General features: G+C 43.6%; 1 protein-coding gene across 4 annotated transcripts in view; it reads left to right on the plus strand.

Annotated features, from left to right (window-relative positions):
* SNAP47 (synaptosome associated protein 47) overlaps positions 1 to 18,266 on the plus strand; it is a 73,717-nt gene that overhangs the window by 29,634 nt on the left and 25,817 nt on the right. For all 4 annotated transcript variants that reach the window (XM_029216945.1, XM_029216943.1, XM_029216942.1 and 1 more), the window contains 2 exons: positions 5,095 to 5,585; positions 13,061 to 13,185. In XM_029216945.1, coding sequence (XP_029072778.1) covers positions 5,095 to 5,585; positions 13,061 to 13,185 — 616 coding nt within the window. The remainder of the gene's footprint in view (positions 1 to 5,094; positions 5,586 to 13,060; positions 13,186 to 18,266) is intronic.

Below are 18,266 nucleotides of genomic sequence, written 5' to 3' on the forward strand. Positions count from 1 at the left end.
GGTCATTTTAATAATATTAATTCTTCCAATCCATAAGCATGGTATCTTTCCACTTGTTTTTGTCACCTTTGATTTCTTTCATCAGTGTCTTATAGTTTTCCAAATATAGGTCTTTAACTGCCTTAGTTAGATTTATTCCTAGGTATTTCATTTTTTTTGATGTAATTGTTAATGGGATTATTTTTTAATTTCTCTGATAGTTTGTTATTAGTGTATAGAAATGCAGCATTTCTATACACTAATAACAAACTATCAGAGAAATTAAAAAATAATCCCATTAACAATTAATGCAATGTATCCTGAAATTTTACTGAATTCATTGATGAGTTCTAGTAGTTTTTTGGTGGCATCTTTTGGATTTTCTACGTATAGTATCGTGACATTTACCAACAGTGACAGTTTTAATTTTTCCTTTCCAATCTGGATTCCTCTTATTTCTCTTTCTTGTCTAATTGCTATGAGTTGGACTTCCAATACTATGTTGCATAAAAGTGGTAAGAGTGGGCATTTTTGTCTTATTCCTGATCTTAAAGAAAATGCTTTCTGCTTTTCACTGTTGAGTATGATGTTGGCTGTAGGTTTGTCATATGTGGTGTTTATTATGTTGAGGTATGTTCCCTCTAGACCCAGTGTTGAACATTTTTATCATAAATCGATGATGAATTTTATCAGAAGCTTTTTCTGCATCTTTTGAGATCATATACTTCTTATTCTTCAGTTTGTTAATGTGGTGTATCACATTGATTGCTATGCAGGTATTGAGCCATTCTTGCATCCCTGGGATAGATCCCACCTGATCATGGTGTGTGGTCCTTTTAATGTATTGTTGAATTTGCTTTGCAGATATTTTGTGGAGGATTTTTGCTTCTATGTTCATCAGTGATGTTTGCCTGTAATTTTCTTTTTTTGTAGTGTCTGTCTGGTTTGGTATCAAGGTGATGCTGGCCTTGTAGAATGAGTTGGGAAGCATTCTTTCCTGTTTAATTTTTTGGAATACTTTGAGAAGGATAGGCATTAGTTCCTTTTTAAATGTTCTGTGGAATTCACCTGTGAAGCCCACTAGTCCTGGAATTTTGTTTGTTGGGAGTTTTTAAATTAATAATTATAATTAGTCTGTTCGTATTTCTTCCTGACTCAATCTTGGAAGATTGTACATTTCTAGGAATTTAACCATTTCTTCTAGATTGTCCGTCTTATTGGCATGTAATTGTTTGTAGTAATCTCTTACAGTCCTCTGTAGTTCTGAGGTTTCATTTGTAACTTCCTTTTCATTTCTGATTTTGTGTATTTGGGTCCTCTCTCTTTTTTTCCTTGATGAGTCTGGCTAAAGATTTATCTTTTCAAAGAACCAGCTCTAAGTTTCATTGATCTTTTCTATTGTTTTTTTAGTCTCTATTTCATTAATTTCCACTCTGATCTTTATGACTTCTTTCCTTCTAACTTTGGGTTTTGTTTGTTTTTCATTTTCTACTTCCTTCAGGTGTAAGGTTAGGTTATTTATTTGAGATTTTTGTTGTTTCCTGAGGTAGGCATATATCACTATAAATTTCCTTCTTAGCACTGCTTTTGCTGTGTCTTACAGATTTTGGATTGTATGTTTCCATTTTCTTTTGTCTCCAAGTATTTTTTTATTTCCTCTTTGATTTCTTCTATGACCCCATTGGGTTTTACTAGCATATTGTTTAGCCTCCATGTGTTTGTGTTTTTTGCAGTTTTTTTCTTATAGTTGATTTCTTGTCTCATAGTACTGTGATATGAGACTAGAGTTATCTTAAACTGTCCTCATTTTTTAAAATTTCTCTTTCTTTTTTCTGTTCAACTTGGGTGATTTCAACTACTCCGTCTTCCAGATCACCTGTCTGTTCCTCTGTATCATCTAATCTATTGATTCCTTCTAGTGTATTTTTTAGTTTCAGTTACTATTTGGTTCTTCTTTATATTTTCTATCTCTTCTTAAACTTCTCACTGTGGCCATTCATTCTTTCCCTGAGTTTATTGAGCTTCTTTATGATCATTACCTTGAACTGTTTACTGGGTACGTTGCTTATCTCCACTGCACTTAGTTCTTCTCCTGGGATTTTATCTTTTCCTTCATTTGGAACATGCTCCTTTGTCACCTCCTTTTGTTTACCTAATTTTCTGTGTTTATTTCTATGAATTAGGTAGGTTGGTTATGTTTTTGATCTTGGAGAAGTAGGCTTGTGTAGGAGACATCCTATGGTGCCCAGCAGCACCAGAGTTATATGATCTAGGGATGCCCCTTTGGGCATGTTGGTAGGCAGGGCTGTCCCTGTCCCAGTTGGCTACCAGGCCTTGCCTCATGCAGAGGCTGTTGGCCACTGGTGGGCAAGGCTAGGTCCCAGAGCGGCCAACTGAGTGGCCCTGGGGTTTCCTGAGGCTTATCTCAGCCTGCTGGTGGGTGGTGCCTGGTCCCAGTGCAGTTGACTTTGGGGCCTGGGGGGCCTTGGACTGCTGTCTGCAGGTGCTGACAAGTCCCGGTACTGGTACTGGCTTGCTAGTATGTGGAGCAAGGGCCTTGAAACTCCTGGGGCTGGTGCCAGCCTGCTTGTGGGCAGAGCTGTGTCCCAGTATGGTCGGCTATAGGGCCTGAGGTCATGGGGCTGGCTCCAGTCCATTGGTGGGTGGTGCCAGGTCCTTGTGTGGCTGACTAGAGGGCCGTGGGTCCAGGACTGGTCTCAGCCTGCTGGTAGTCAGGGTCATTTCCTCATGTAACTGGCTTGTCAGTGTGGGAGGTCCCAGGACTGTGGCCAACCTGCTGGTGGGTGGGACCGTGTCCTGGTGCAGATAGTCTAGACACCAAAATGGCCCTTGCCAGCACCAGTGTCCTCGTGGTAGAACCTAAATGGCCCCCATAAATGGCTGCCACCAGCATCTATGTCCCCAGGGGGAGTTCTGGTGGCCTCCTCCCTCTCTGGCAGCCTTCTCCAAGTTCAACAAGTGGGACTGACCTAGGCTTCTTTCAGATTACTCCCTCTGTGCTGGGTCTAAGAGCATGTGAGGTTTTGCTTGTGGTTTTTTTTTTTTGCGGTACGCGGACCCCTCACTGTTGCGGCCTCTCCCGTTGTGGAGCACAGGCTCCAGACACGCAGGCTCAGCAGCCATGGCTCACGGGCCCAGCCGCTCCGCGGCATGTGGGATCTTCCCGGACTGGGGCACAAACCCGCGTCCCCTGCATCGGCAGGTGGACACTCAACCACTGTGCCACCAGGGAAGCCTGCTTGTGTTGTTTAAGAGCAGAGTTTCTGTTTCCTACAGCCCTCTAGCTCTGTCTTATGTAAGTCCCACTGGCCTTCAAAGTCAGATGTTATGGAGGCTTATCTTCTGTGTAATACTGGGCTGGGGAGCCCAGTGTGAGGCTTGGACCCATCACTCCTTGGAGAGAACCTCTGCAATTGTGATTGTCCTCCCTTTTGTATGTCACCTACCTGGGGATGTGGGTCTTAACTATACTGTGTCTCTGCCCCTTCTACCCATCTCATTGTAGTTCCTTCTTGATAACTTTAGTTGTGGAAAACTTTTTCTTCTAGTCTTCAGGTCCTTCTCATCGTTAGTTCCTCTGTAAGTAGTTGTTAAGTTTGGTGTACCTGTGGGAGGAGGTGAGCTCCAGGTGTTTCTTCTCTGCCATGTTGACCACTCTGTTATATATAATCTTTTTGTTATTATTGTTTATATTCTGAATATACTTAACAGAGTGCATTCAGCATTTGGATGATGTTTCTGTAAATATCAGTCATGTTTGAGATGGTTGAATAGTATTGTTCAAAATGTCTATATTCTTATTAATTACTTTTGTCTTCTTGCTGTATCAGTTGTGGAGAGCAGTTTGTTAAAATCTACAACTACAGGTATGATTGTCTATTTCTTCTTTTAGTTTTGCCAGTTTTTGCTTAATGAATTTTGAAGTTCTGTTATTAGATGCACGCATATTTACTATCATTAAGTCTCTCTTTTGGATTGATCCTCTTATTATTATGCATTGCCCCTCTTTTTCCCCAGTAACACTCCTTGTCTTAAAGTTTACTTTTGGCATGATATCTTTTTACTTTACTTTTCCAATCCCTTTACTTTCAGTGTATCTGTATCTTTATATTTCACATTGCTTCTTGTCGACAAGATATAACTTTGTCTTGTTATAGACTGACCATCTGCCTTTAAAGGCTGACAATCTGCTTTTTGATTAGAGAATTTAGTCCACTTACATTTAGTATGATTACTAATATGGTTGTGATAATTCCACCATCTTGTTATTTGTTTTCTGTTTATTCCATTTGATCTTTGTTCCTTTGCTTTTCCTTTTCTGCTTCCACCGTTTTCCTCTCTTATTGTCTTTTTAGATATATCTCTGGATATTATAAGTGGTTAATTTAGAGTTGTCCAATATGGTAGCCACTAGCCACATTAAAATTAAGTTTAGGGCTTCCCTGGTGGCTCAGTGGTTGAGAGTCCACCTGCCGATGCAGGGGACACAGGTTCGTGCCCTGGTGCGGGAAGATCCCACATGCCGCGGAGCGGCTGGGCCCGTAAGCCATGGCTGCTGAGCCAGCGCGTCCGGACCCTGTGCTCCGCAATGGGAGAGGCCACAACAGTGAGAGGCCCGTGTACCGCAAAAAAAAAAAAAAAAAAAAAAATTAAGTTTAAAATTCAATTCATCATTGCATTAGCTGCATTTCAGGTGCCCAGTAGCCACATGTCCCCACTACTGGATTAGGCAATACAGATTACTGAAGAAAGTTCTATTAGACAGCTCTCTAGAGATTATGATCAGGATTTATTTTGGTCAAAATTACACCAGGTCAAGTGTGAAAAGAGCAATATTCTAGTCGCAAGATGTGTGTTTTTGTTGTGTGTCTACTTCTGGTTAGTTTTGTATCTGTAGGCAAATGTCCCACTGCTCTTAGCCTCAGTTTTCTTTTCTAAAATGTGGGGATAATAATGCCTGCTTTTTCTGCTTCATGGAGTGCTTGTGGAAAAGAAAACTATAAAATGGTAACATTCTTTATAAAAGTCAAAACAGTTTTCAAAAACAAAAAATTAACTCATTGACTACTTTCTGTGTTGTGTTTGCTTTTTTAGGCTGCTGACAGAACTGGAGTCTCCTTCTTGGTGGCCCTTTAGCTTCAAGCTTTGGAAGATGCCATCAGAAACAAAGCCCAAGTGGGACGCCTCAATGGCTAGTTCCAAAGCTTTGGGAAAAGAAGGGATAGTGATCAAAATTCCTGCTGTTATTTCCCAAAAAACAGAATCTCATGTTAAACCAGGAAGGCTCACCGTCTTTGTTTCTGGGTTGGAAATCCACAACTCATATTCTCTGCTCATGCACAGATTTGAAAGAGAAGAAGTAGATGACATCAAGGTTCATACACCTTATGAAATTAGCATCCGCCAGCGGTTCATTGGGAAGCCAGATATAGCTTATCGTTTGATATCTGCCAAGATGCCAGAGGTTATCCCCATTTTGGAAGTGCAGTTCAGCAAGAAGATCGAGTTTTTAGAAGATGCCTTGATGCTCAGAAGCACTAGAACCTCTCCCCTAGCAGAGAAGGGCTACTCAGTCTGGCATGCAGGTGAGTGATCATCAAAACAATCTGTGCGCAAGACCTCTAAAGTCACAGTCAAACTCAACACACCCATGGTGCGTTGCCGTGATGCATCACATAGAGCAACTGCCAGTTTCAGCTCACTAGTGACTACCTATTTGTAAATAAAAATAATTTCAGACCGTTTTCCTTAGTACTTGCCACCTGAATCTCAAATCACTCAGGTTTATCATGTACTTGAGAGCTGTGCCTTTTCAAATAGGTCAGAAATGGTTTTGGTGATGCTTTCAGAACAAAGGAAAGCTCCAAGTTAGATGTTTTCACCTCTTTCCTCTGTTTGATTTGAGAACCAACACTTTAGGGTCTTAACTAACATCATCCCCACCTGCTCTGGTGTGTCTCCAGTCCCTTCCCCTGACCCAGCATCACACTCGGTTTTCTTGGCACTTAATTGAGGTATTCCCAGCCCACCTTCCAGATGGGCATTTGGATATCAGAATTTTTGAAAATTACGCAACGTAGTTTCTGTGTGTTTTTTTTTTTTTAGCATCCCAGAAGTATTGTGAAACCCTTGCTTTTCTTGGCATTATGGCTGCAGTATCCTCTTTTAGGTCTCTGTGGAGCATAGAGGGTATAGCTGAGTTTGGCCTGAGGTTCTAGTGTGGGTGGCAGGACATGTGGATATGTCCCCAGGTCCCAGCCTCCTCCCTAGCATAGAATAACTTGGTGGTATCTGACTTCTCGGTTTTGCCATTCTGACTGATGTCAAGTGGTATCTTAAAGGTATTTTTATTTTTTTGATTGATTGTGACGTGGAGCATCTGACGCCTTTTAGTTGCTTTTTGGTCCCACAGATTTTGCTCTGTGGGTTGCTTGTTCTGGTTTTTTTTTTTTTTCCCCCACTGGGCTTTTTTTTTTTTTTTCCTCTCTGATTTGCAGGAGTTCATTATTCATTCTAGATATTCATCCCTTGTTGACTTTAGAAGCTACCAATACTTCTCCTAGATTGTCAGCTTCCATTACAGAAATCTTTAATTTTGCTATGGTCAGATTTACCATTTTTCCCCTTAAGTTTATTTTTGAGCCCTGCTTAAGGAATCCCAAAGTCATAAAATATTCTAATACTAGCATTATAGGTGACATTACTTCTATGTTATAGTGATTTTTCTAACAAGTAATAGTCTTTTCTTATTAACTTCGATTGCTAGAGTTTGTTTAAAGTAAGAGATATGGGCTTCCCTGGTGGCACAGTGGTTGAGAGTCCGCCTGCCAATGCAGGGGACACGGGTTCGTGCCCCAGTCCGGGAAGATCCCACATGCCGCGGAGCACCTGGGCCCGTGCGTCCGGAGCCTGTGCTCTGCAGCGGGAGAGGCCACAACAGTGAGAGGCCCGCGTACCGCAAAAAAAAACCAAAAACCAAAACAAAAAATAAAGTAAGAGATATGTTTGTTACTATTCCAGTTCCTTTTCTTTTTTCCTCTTAAGTGATTGATTTCAATTCCAATATGTAATCTGTTTCCCTAACATATGAATATTTTGATGTTATTCTAGATGACTTCAAGTTTCAAAAAGAAATTGCTTGATAATAGATCTGGTCCCATAAGTATCAAAATGTTGGAAATCTTAATGTAAAAACTTAATTTAGAAACTTTCTTAATTTAGAAACTTACATTTCCAGATTTTTCTTTGGCCCCTCATTCAAGGCAGGGCTCAGAAGCTGGCCCATAAAAGGGCCAAGAAGGGTACACTGTACCAGCCAACATAAGATCCTGACCAGAAGGGCCCTTCAGGAAAGGCCATTTGCAAGCTCAGCTGGGTAGCCTCTCTGATACCCCAAATCTCTGAGTCCCCCTCACTGCTGTTTTCCTCTGGGAGGAGCCTCAGCAGTGAGAGGAGGGAGGAGGCCCTGGCTGGTGGGACCAGATGCAGAGCACCGTGGGCTGTTGGTTCTGACAGTGCTGTTGGAGAATCCCTCTGTGCCAGGCATGGTGCCAGGTACCTACAGTCCTGAAAACAATCCTTCTTCTTATGGAGCTCTACCATATTCGTGGGTTTTATGTTAGGCATGGTGGTTTCAGAGAGAGAACATAACATAGAATGTTACAAATGAGATGGCAGATGCGAGCGTGTCACGTGTGTCACAGAAAGTCACACTGTACAAGTGAGAAGGGTGCAAGCTTGCTGTGCCTTGCTGTCATGGAGGGTGGGTCCCGAGGAAGATGGGATGGTAAGCTCTGACTCCAAGCATACAGGTGGCAGATGGGCCTAGAGAGGAGGGAGTGAGTGCCAGGGCCTCTGCAGCCATAATCAGACTGCAGGAAGCTGAGTGAGTGCAAATTCTGCAGGGCCACCCATCAGGAAGGGGAAAATGAACCTCTTGTGCACAAGCTGAGGCTGCTGACCAGAGGCTGAACGTCTTTCTCCTCAAGGAAGCTGCAGATATACTTTTAAGGTTTTTCAGCTGATTGAACCAGGCCCACCAGATTGTCTAGGACATGCTCCCTTCACTAAAGTCAACTGACTGAGAGCCTTCACCACGTCTACAAATACCTTCCCAGTAACACCTAGATTAGGGTTGGATTGAATAACTGGGGACTATGGCCTCACCCATCACAGTAACGGATTGTATATGTATGGAATGAGCTGAGCCACATCCACGGTGACAGATGGGTTTTCATCTCAGTGCTAACTTTAGCCTGTGGGTAGGATCCCTACAGTGTGTCTGAGTCTGGACTGAGCATGAAGTGCCATCCTCCCCTGATGAAGCCTCCCTGCGTAGGCGAGGCAGGTGTACCTTAACAGCTGTGGATTTGGAGAGGTACAGATGACAAGGAGTTATGTTTGGAAGAAGCCGGCATGCTGAGTTCAATAAGCAAGACGGTATCTCATTTGCTTGGAACTTCACAGTAATCCTGCATAAGCCCAGCAATGAGAACTTACTTCTCATTGTTACCTCTCTTGTTGTTGCATCTGTCAGCACCTCTCTTTTTACTGTTCTGCACTGGAAACTACAGAAACAGTGGAGGTAGAAACCATGACTTTGACCTCTCAGAAACATATTTCTCTCCTCTATGAGCTATTTTGGTAAATTGTGTGTGGCCAGAAGGTGGCGGTCTAGTAACAGGGGACCAGTGTCCTAGAAGAACTTTCCAGAGACCTCTGTAGTAATGTATAGAGTAGACAGGTTGAGGGCCTGGGGTGGCCAGGCCAGGACTGGGGGAGGAAGAGAGTCTCCTGGGCTTCAAGGGCTGGAAATGATACAAGTGGGCAGATCCCACCTTAAGGAAGAGCAGTTGCAAATTGCTGTTTTTCTGCATAGTATCTTTAAAATAATCTTTTAAATTTTAGAATAGTTTCAGACTTGAGAAAAAGTTGTGAGGATAGTACAGAGAGTTCCCATGTCTCCCACACCCAGTTTTCCCTATTCTTGTCATCTTACATTAGTATCGTTCATTGTCACTACTAATGAGCCTGTACTGATACATCTTTATTCACTAAAGTCCATATTTTATTCAGATTTCCTTATGTTTTACTGTTCCAGAATCCCATCCAGGACCCCACATGATATTTCGGCATTTCATCTCCTTGGACTCTTCTTGACTGTTACAGTTTCTCAGACTCTCTTTGCTTTGATGATCTTGATGGTCTTCAGGAGTAGTGGTCAGGTTTTTGTAGACTCCCCTAGTTGGACTTTGTGTCATGTTGTCTCATGATCCACTGGGGTGATGGGTTTTGGGAGGAAGCCCACAAAGCTCTTATCATATAAGAGCAAGGTCCGTGCATAGCATTTTTAAAGAGTTTTTTTGGTACTGATTTTTGTTTTCACTGTTTGCGAACTGTCGCCTTCTGAGAGGGGCCTTCTCTGACCACCTAATTTAAGAGGACTAGTTTCCCATTCACTTATCCTATAGAAATCTTGCCTAGCACTTGCCCTCTGGTGCTGGTACCCTCTGGTTTGCTGTTCAACTTCCCACACTGGGATGTGTGCTCCAGAATCAGACACAAGTCTGTCTTTTCTCACCCCATCTCCAGCACCCAGGACAGGCCCAGGTAACCAGAAGGCACGCGCATCTCTGTGTAATGATAAATAAACTTCTGAGGCATTGAAGTCTCTGCATAGGGTCATTAATTTAAGATCATCTTTTGAAATAGTAAAGTTCTGACCCTGGGACACAGCACCATGCTGACCACCAACAGACTCCATGTGGTCACTAGGATATGGGTATCAGGTTGACCACCAACAGACCCCTCCATGTGGTCACTAGGACACAAGCACTGCACTGACTTCAGACAAGCCCCATGTTATTAGTTTATTAGGACATGGTGACCCCCTGACTATCAACAGACCCCTGGAGAGCTGCTTGGCCCTCACCCACTTGATCCCTTCCAAGGACCCATGAGTCAGTTGAGACTGCTGTCTCTCTCCATTTCAGTTTTCTCTCTGTTACACTTCCTGTTGTATTGAGGACATGGGCCGTTTTGTGTTTTTTTTCTGAAAGGGCTTCCCACCCCAGTTATATAAGCTGCTGGATCCATCCCTGGGTAGAGTAGGCATTTTCCTGTGTCATCAGTGAGGCGTATGGGGCCCAGAGACAGGGAGAAAGATTTGCTCAAGGCTGGACAGGCTTGGAGCGGTTTTTCTGCTCCCAGGTCAGGCCCTGGTGGTCTTTGGTCTGAACTTGCAATGAGGTCAGGAGTCTATGTCTGATGCGCAAAGGAGACTGGCGTCCCAGTGCTGCCCCTGCCAGCGTAGTCCTTACTCAGGGTTTCCCTCGATGCCTCCTTGTTCTTGGAAAGTGGAATCATCTGTAAGGTAGCATGTAGCTTGAACAATTTGTGATTATTTTGTTTAACTGAGATAACTAATGACTTTTGAGACAAAAACCATCTTATACTGAACTAAAATAATTTTTTCTGAAGATATTTCAAAGCATTGAAGTAACTGAGTCAGCAACCCAAGTCTCAACACAAAGTTCACGGGGGTGGCCGAGTTTTGTATTAGGCAGGATCCTGCTGATCCCACAGCTCGTTGTGAAAAACATCTCTTATTAGTATGTTCCAGGAAGAAGAATCCTCAGTTTTGGTTTTCTGGTTGTTTAAGTAATCCCGTTTGTTAAACATTCAAAAATAGTATGTCTCTAACTGTAATATAGCTGTAGGTGTTGAAATGGAAACCAGAGTGACAGTGCAGGAGCATAGTGCTGGGCACAAGTGTGAATTAGACATGGGCCATGCTCTCAGAGAAGCTAGCTGGGGAGATCCCAGTTTGAAAAGATGCTGAAAAAGATAAATAGCAGTGCAGTACCAAGCAAGTGACTGTCAAAGGTGTGTAAACTGAATGGTACCAGGACAGATGAGGGAAGATTGCTGCTAATGGAAGGGCTGAGTGGAGAGCATGTCTCCAAACTTGGGCTAGGGGACATCTGTCTGCATGACATGTGCAGAGCGGGTGCAAGGTGGGCAGGAATAGCATGCTGGGGCCAGGGTGCCGGGGTGGCTGGAACAGGAGTCTGCAGGATCAAGAGCAGACTAGGAAGGAGGAGGGTGTAGGCTGAATGGGGAGTTTGCTTTCACCCATTAGGCCATAGAACCACTGTTAACATAGACAAGTGAAGTGCGCTTTGCCATCATGTTATCACTGATAATGTTTTAACGTCAGGTATGTTAGTTGGCCTTTCCTTTAGGCTAATAATATCTAGTAAAACATGTCCTCTGTTGTCTGGTTTAGCTCTGATGGTGTTCTATTGCTGTTTTAGAAAAGTGCTTTTCATTATGTAACATGTTAGTGACATTTAGATCATGTAAGACCAACTGACAGTGAGTTGTATGCTATGGAAAGTTCTGTGCTAATTAATAAGCCCTTAGGATGTTGAAGTAGTGCCACTTTGGAGATTCCAGGACACAGGTTGTAAAATCAATTTGGTTGGTTGCAACCAGCTTTTATATAAAGAATAGAATAGAAAAGCACATCTGAGTACATGGTGTGTACTAAGGTTTTTGTCTTGTGAAACTTTTTCAGACCTCCAAGGTGCTTGTACGGGTGTAGCAGTTCTGTGTAGGAAGCACTTCGCACAGTGGTGCACAGTTAAAGGGCACGAAGACTCTCACAAAGGGCCTCCTTCCCAGTGGAGATGGGCCTGGGGAGGGCTCAGGCCCGCAGTGTGGAACCCTCGGGTCTTGCCTCCATGCAGGTTTTACTTCGCATCAACTGGTTCCTGAACTCACTCCATCTGGCCAAGACCCTTTTCCTCTCTAGGATCCCAAGAGACATGCTTTCTTGTCATCATGTCTTCTTTGCTCAGCTAGGTAATCTCAGGGAGTGTTAATTTGTAAGAAATTTTTTGAGAAATAAGAATAAGGGGATGTTTGTGTACCTGTTGGAGGTGGCTGGTCTCTCCCTGGGGAGGAGGGGCTTGTGCAGTTGGTGTGTCCTGGATTCACCACCTGGGTTCCTGCTGTTCAGGCCCAGCAAGACCTTTACCCCAAGATGGATTTCCTTTCCTAACAATGCATTTATCAGTTGCTCCAGGCTGCTCGGATGAAAGGCAGCTCTGCTGACTGCCACTAGTGTCCTAGGAAGGAAGTGGGGTGTCCTGCTTTCGCCCTCCCATTTTGCTGAAGCAGGGAAATCTGCTCAAAGGAGTTGGTGCTGGAATCCACACTGCTGGAATCCCAGAATGCTTTCCAGCATCCTAATAAATAAACATGGCTATATTGACACATCTGAGGTGGTCTGTATTATGGAGAAAAGCAGGTGACAGACTCTAAGCTATGCTCTTATCTGGGCCTTACAGTGCCAGGGTTGCAGATGGAGGCAGCTCTTTAAATAAAGGATTTTCACTGTTCCTTGCCAAGCTGCTCTTCCGCTTCTTAGCAAGACTACCCAGGCATAGATATGTGAGTGGAAACACCCCTGAGCAATGCCTTGCCACGTGCAGCAGTCTGGCTCACCCCTACCTCAGTACAGCTCCACATTCAACTTTGCTTGACCTGACTAGCTGACCATTTCATGTGCTCTCTAGAACCACAGTATTTTGTGGGGTAATCAGATGGTAATGCAGTTCCTAGTAGTGTATTTCATGTACATTTCACCAGGGCTCAACAAGTATTATGTTTCATACTCCAATCTATTGTCCTCTCAAAAAGAAAAAAAATCACTCCTGGATAAAGCATCTTTCTTCTAAAAGCCAGTTATAGAACTAGATCCTGAGTATTTACAGTGTTGCACACTCTAATCAGTGTGGGGTAAGGAAGCAGCCCTGGACTGGGGTAGAAGGCAAGGATCAGGCGGGTCCCACATTCAGTCAGCTCAGCAGAGGTTCAGAGAGGTGGACTCACCGCTCCCGCAAACACAGAAGCTCTAAACCAGTAAATGCCTGGGAAAACACTTCGTCAACCCAAAGAGCTCTGACGGTCTTAAACACTTTTTGTAAAGTTCTGAATGCCCTTGCGTTGTTCACACCTTCTAGAAGATGCCACTCTGTTTGACTTTCCATTTCAGCATCTGGGCTTTTGGACCGAGCCATGCACTGTGAGCCCTCCTCAGGGAACCAGGAAGGGAGGCCACTTCAGCTACAGATGAGCGAACCGTTAATTTCCGAGGGGGACAGCCAGGAACTGAGACAGGTAACATGCATTCGTAGTGTCATGTCCTCCCCTGCAGGCAACTCACTTCTCTTTCTTGTCTAAAAACAACTCTCCACTGATTTATGCTTGTCTGTCACCTGCACGGAAATGCTGGGACATCCACCTGATTTGCTCAGCTCCCTATAGCTTGAGGAAGGGCGGTGCCCATTCTGAGTCCTTGCGTTTTGTGGCATGCAGACACACATAGCATTCCTGTGCATACACAGTGGTCTTGGCAGCTGCCTATGTCTGTTGTATGTGTGTGTATGTCTGTACATGTGGGCTCAGATGCACATGTAGGCTGTGTATGTGCACGATGTGTGTTGTGTGTCCAGCTGGGCTCTGTACACGTACATGTATGCATGTGTGGAGTGTGTACTGTGTGCACACGTGTGCAGACCTGTATGTGTGTGCCATCTGTGTGTGCGCTACCTGGGCATGTACAGTTGAGGGCACTTGCTCTCAAGTGCTCAACACAGGTTCTTGCGGAGGCTTGCCACTTTTTGTCCAGGAAGTTGAAATTTAAACAATATTTGATAGAAATACTTGCAACTTATCTTCCTATGTTAATGCTGGACAACACAGTGGCCTTTTCTTTTTCCTTTTTTAATAATTATGTAGCAAATACCTAGACATTATATCATTTCATTCATAAATATTTCAGTATGTAGCTTTAAAAGATAAGAACCGTTTTAAAAAATCAGCACAATACCATACTCACCTTAAAAAAGTAAAAAGTAAATTCCTTGGTATCATCAGACATCAAGCCAGTGCTCACATTTCCCTAGTTACCTCATTTAGGAAAATGTGTTACATGTTTATTCAGATCAGGATCCTCATGAGGCCCGTGTGTTGCATTTAGTGAAGTGCCTTTAATGCATAGCTTTCTTTCCTCTGTCATCTTTTTCCTTTGAAGTTTATTTGATGAAAAAACTAAATTGTTCCTCTGTCAAGATTTTGCAGCTTGTATCTTCCTGACTTGGTTTCCCCAGCTCCCAGCAGGTGGTGAACTGCCTGCTCTCTGCCCTGGTACTCTTGTAGGTCGGTTTGTACCTCTAGAGGCTCCATCAGATTCAGGCTCCATTTTGGAGAGACTGTTTCATTGGTGGCAACCCACACTTAACATCAAGGCATACAAGAGACTGTATGTCTTTTAAACCTGTTTTTAAATAATTTTATTCTGTGTGTCTACATAGGCATAGACTCCTTTAAGCTCAGCCTTTTCCATTTTGGGAAAAAAGTGTTCATCTTTTGCTATGGGATATTTTAAATATACATGATTTGTCACTTTTTGCTTCTGGTCTAACTTTTAATCACTTTAAGTAATGACACAGAGACATGCCACTTTCTAGCTGCAACTAGGAAATTCTGCAGGTTACTAATCACTTCTTTTGATAGGCTTAGTGACTCCAGAACACTGCAGATCTTGTCTGCCTTGGGGCTTGAGAAATCCTCATACTATAAAGGCAAACTTAACCTGTTCTCATGAAAGTGGGTAAGATTGCATATAGGCCTCAGGCTGGTAGGATCTGAGATCCTCCTCTCCCATCCTCCAATGAAGGTGTCTGTGGCTGAGATGAGCTCTTCTATGTCCCACAGTTGTGTTGAGGCTGAAGCAAGAACATGGGTTTTGTAGGACATGGGAAATGTAGGAATTTTATCTGTTAATTCTAGTGGTGGCCATGTAGTTTGAGAGGGCCCTTGCAATTTCAAATAACCAATCGCTAGTACCATGTATATACAACGTGCCCTTCCCCTAAAAGCTGTGATAGAATGGGAGAGGTCAGGATGAATGCACCAACAGCTGTGAGTAGAATAAAATTCCTCAGTGACCACTGAGGTCACCATTCTTTCCCATGAAAGTGTGTTTCTTATGTGGTTGGTCCTGACTGTCATCAACAAGTCTTAGTGAGCCCTGTGCCGTCCATGCTGGGAACAGCAGATGCCATGGTCATGAATCAGGAGGCTGGCTTGGGGGCAGAGGACATGGTGATCCCTGAGCAGTTAGGCTGGGAAGACCCACCCACAGGAGGGGCAGGGCTTTGTGCTAGTTAGCTGCCTCATTCTCCTTCCCTGCAGGGAGAACCTAATTTCATAAGAGATTGTCCTTTTGAGGTAAAACACATGTTTCATATTTAGAGAAGAATTCTGAGCTGTGTAGTTGAAGCTCAAGCATAGGTAGGAATGAGTTAAATTTCTGGGGAAAACGAAAATGCAAGAAAATCTCCCTCCATTCATCTGTGGTTTCTGTTGCAGATGCTATTAAAGTCATTACGTGGAAATGGGTTTTGGTGACTTAAACTGCAGTTGGGGTGCTAGAGAGAGGATTTGCCGTGATTTCCTCAGGGAGCAGCCGTGCTTAGTGCAGTGTGCCAGCTCCCTCTGTGCTGGGCCCCTGGAACGGGCATGTGGGCTGCGGTTAGGCCCCATCTGCTGCGTAGCTGTGGCCGTCCACCATCCGCTGTGGGAGGGCACGTGGTGGAGGAGGCTGGGAGAGGAATCAGAGTCCCTCAGATGGGTTTGGCAGAGTCCCTCAAATCATTTCCAGTGTCTGATGTGCTAACCTTTCCTGCCTCAGAACTCCTGCTCTTTCGTTACTAAGTCTGTGGCTACCATATATTTGATACAACATTTGGAAGTGATAAAACAAAAAGCAGGATGGCTCTGTCCTGAGGACATTGCAGTTTTACATAAAGTTTCTTCATAACTTCTTAATCCGCACTTCTCTGTCTTGTCCTGCGTTTGGTGTTTTTTCATCCCGCCTCCCTCTTTCACCAAGAAGGAATCAGAATGAAAAGCTGACCCAGGTCTGGTCTCATGGTTTATCAGGCTCTGCAACAGCCCTGGCACTGGAAACAGCAATGAAGGAAGACTTGCACTGGATGTTCTCATCATTTCCAATAAAGAGGGATGCACAGAGTGTGGATTCATGGCAAGTTTTTAGGTCATAGTTTTGAACTTTCTGTTTGATTGTATTCTGCATTTAGTCTGCCTACTGTATGTGGTACCTTTATAAACAGTAAATGCAAAACACAAAAATTAAAAACTGAGGTGATTAATTCAGTTCAGTCAGAAAGTTCGTTTACTGGAAAACCTAGCTCGTCAGCTGGCGTGAGGAGAAGAGTTTATTGAAAAGGCAGCCCTGCGGATGCCTGTGCTGGGGAGATGAGTGAGGCCCAGGGCTTTTGTCTCTGTGTTGCTTAGCAGAGCCAAGTTCCACATGTATCTGCACTGGCAATTCACTGGATCTTTCCTGAAATAATTCTAGGCCGGAAAGGATGCTGTGGTTCTCTACTTGCTGTGAAACTATCTTAAGAAATTAATGTCCTTCTTTTCTTTTCTTTTTTTTTTAACAGATACATATATTCATTTTCACATTCTTTTCCATTATGGTTTATTATAAAATAATCTTATTTTCTTTTTTTAGAAATTGTAGAATACATTTCATCTTCAGTAACTCCACCATTCTGGTCTTTTCCCCTGTACTTTGTTCCCAGTTATTTAAATTTGTCCCAATTCATCTGTCTCCCCTCCTACTAGTCAGGGAAAAAAAAAAAAAATCTGTCATTTCTTGCATACCTAATCTATGTAAAAGAATTGTGTTTAGCAAGTGTTCTTCAGCCTAAACTAAATGTCTGAATCAGTGAATTATTTAGCTGTGGCTTCAGTGAGTTATTTGGAGAAGACAACAGATCTGGGTTTCCTTGGATAATTGTCAGGACAAAGTCATGAGATAATGAGCAAGGGGTGATATCCATGATGCTTCTCATCAGTTGTGGCAATGGACTAGACCACACTTCAGGAATGCAGATTCCAGAACTGATACTTCTTAGGAAGGAGGGGATGGCTAAACTGGTGGGCCCTCAAAAGTAGAAAGGCAAGGGCAATGCACTCCAGCTATAGGACCACCGAACAGTGCTGGGACGGTGTGCAGACACCTTTGTTGGAGTGAGCTCTGTGGAGGGGTCTGGGGACAGAGAGCTGGACATGTCCACTCACTTATCAGTACCTTCATTTAGTCTGGGTTTTGTCCTGTAAGCAGTTTGGAATCATTGAAGATTTTTAAGCAAGGAGTCATGAGATAATTTCAGATTTTTACCCATTCTCCTCAGGTTCTCCTGTTGTCCTCTGCTGCCTTCTGAATCTTTCAGACTGTATCATTTCATTAGTTAATTATGGGGCACAGTTAGATGGTTAGTGTTTTTATTTGTGGCTTTGATACCAGCCTGGATATTAGCAATGAGCTAGGCCGTTTATTTAAATATGTGTTACTCTAATTGTGAATTATTAATAAATGTTTCTGACATCATATCCTATGTTACTTCTAAACGTTAAGCCATAAGAAGAGCCTTGGTAACCAGGAAAACATACCTAGTAACTTTTGATGTCCACACACAGTGGACATTTCAATGAGAGGTCATATGTCTTAGGATGAGCCCTGGCCTAGGAACCTGGCATCCTGGCGCTGGTCCCAGCCCCTCCCTGTCAGCTCTGTAGTCCTGGGAAGGCTGGTTTGCTTCCCTGTCCTCAGTCTCCAGCTCTGAAAAGGGCACTGACTTGTAGCGTATTCCAGTATCTACCGTCTACTGTAGAATCCACCGCAATGAAATGAAAGCTGAGTTACAGAAAAATGTCACGCCTTACTTTTAAATATTCGTTCATGGTTTTCCTGTCTGCTCTGTTGGTTAACTAGGTCACTGGTAACGATGAGCATTACTTTGACAGACAGGAGACAGACACACGGTGCCCCCACCGCTAGCCCAGCCCTGCCTGCTGTGGTTTCATGTGCCTCCCACTGCTGCCTTCTGTAATTGCCTGGGACAACCAGCTCTTCTCCACAGCAGCCTTCAGAACTCCCATTATGTTGGATGTGGTCACCACTCTAGCAGAGGCCCATGTTGTCTGTGGCAGTGGTTGTTCGGAGTGGGAGGACTTGTCAAAGCGTGTGGCTGTGTGTCCTCTGCAGTTGACAGAGAAGGCTATGTGGGCACACCGGACCTCCCTCACATAGAGGCCATGGTGTAAACCTGAGCTGCATGGAGGTGGCATCTGCCCTTCAGGTCCAAATACCCATGCAGATG

The sequence above is a fragment of the Monodon monoceros genome, unplaced genomic scaffold (genome assembly GCF_005190385.1).
Source record: "Monodon monoceros isolate NGI ecotype Baffin Bay Population unplaced genomic scaffold, NGI_Narwhal_1 Super_Scaffold_12, whole genome shotgun sequence".
Taxonomy (NCBI): domain Eukaryota; kingdom Metazoa; phylum Chordata; class Mammalia; order Artiodactyla; family Monodontidae; genus Monodon; species Monodon monoceros.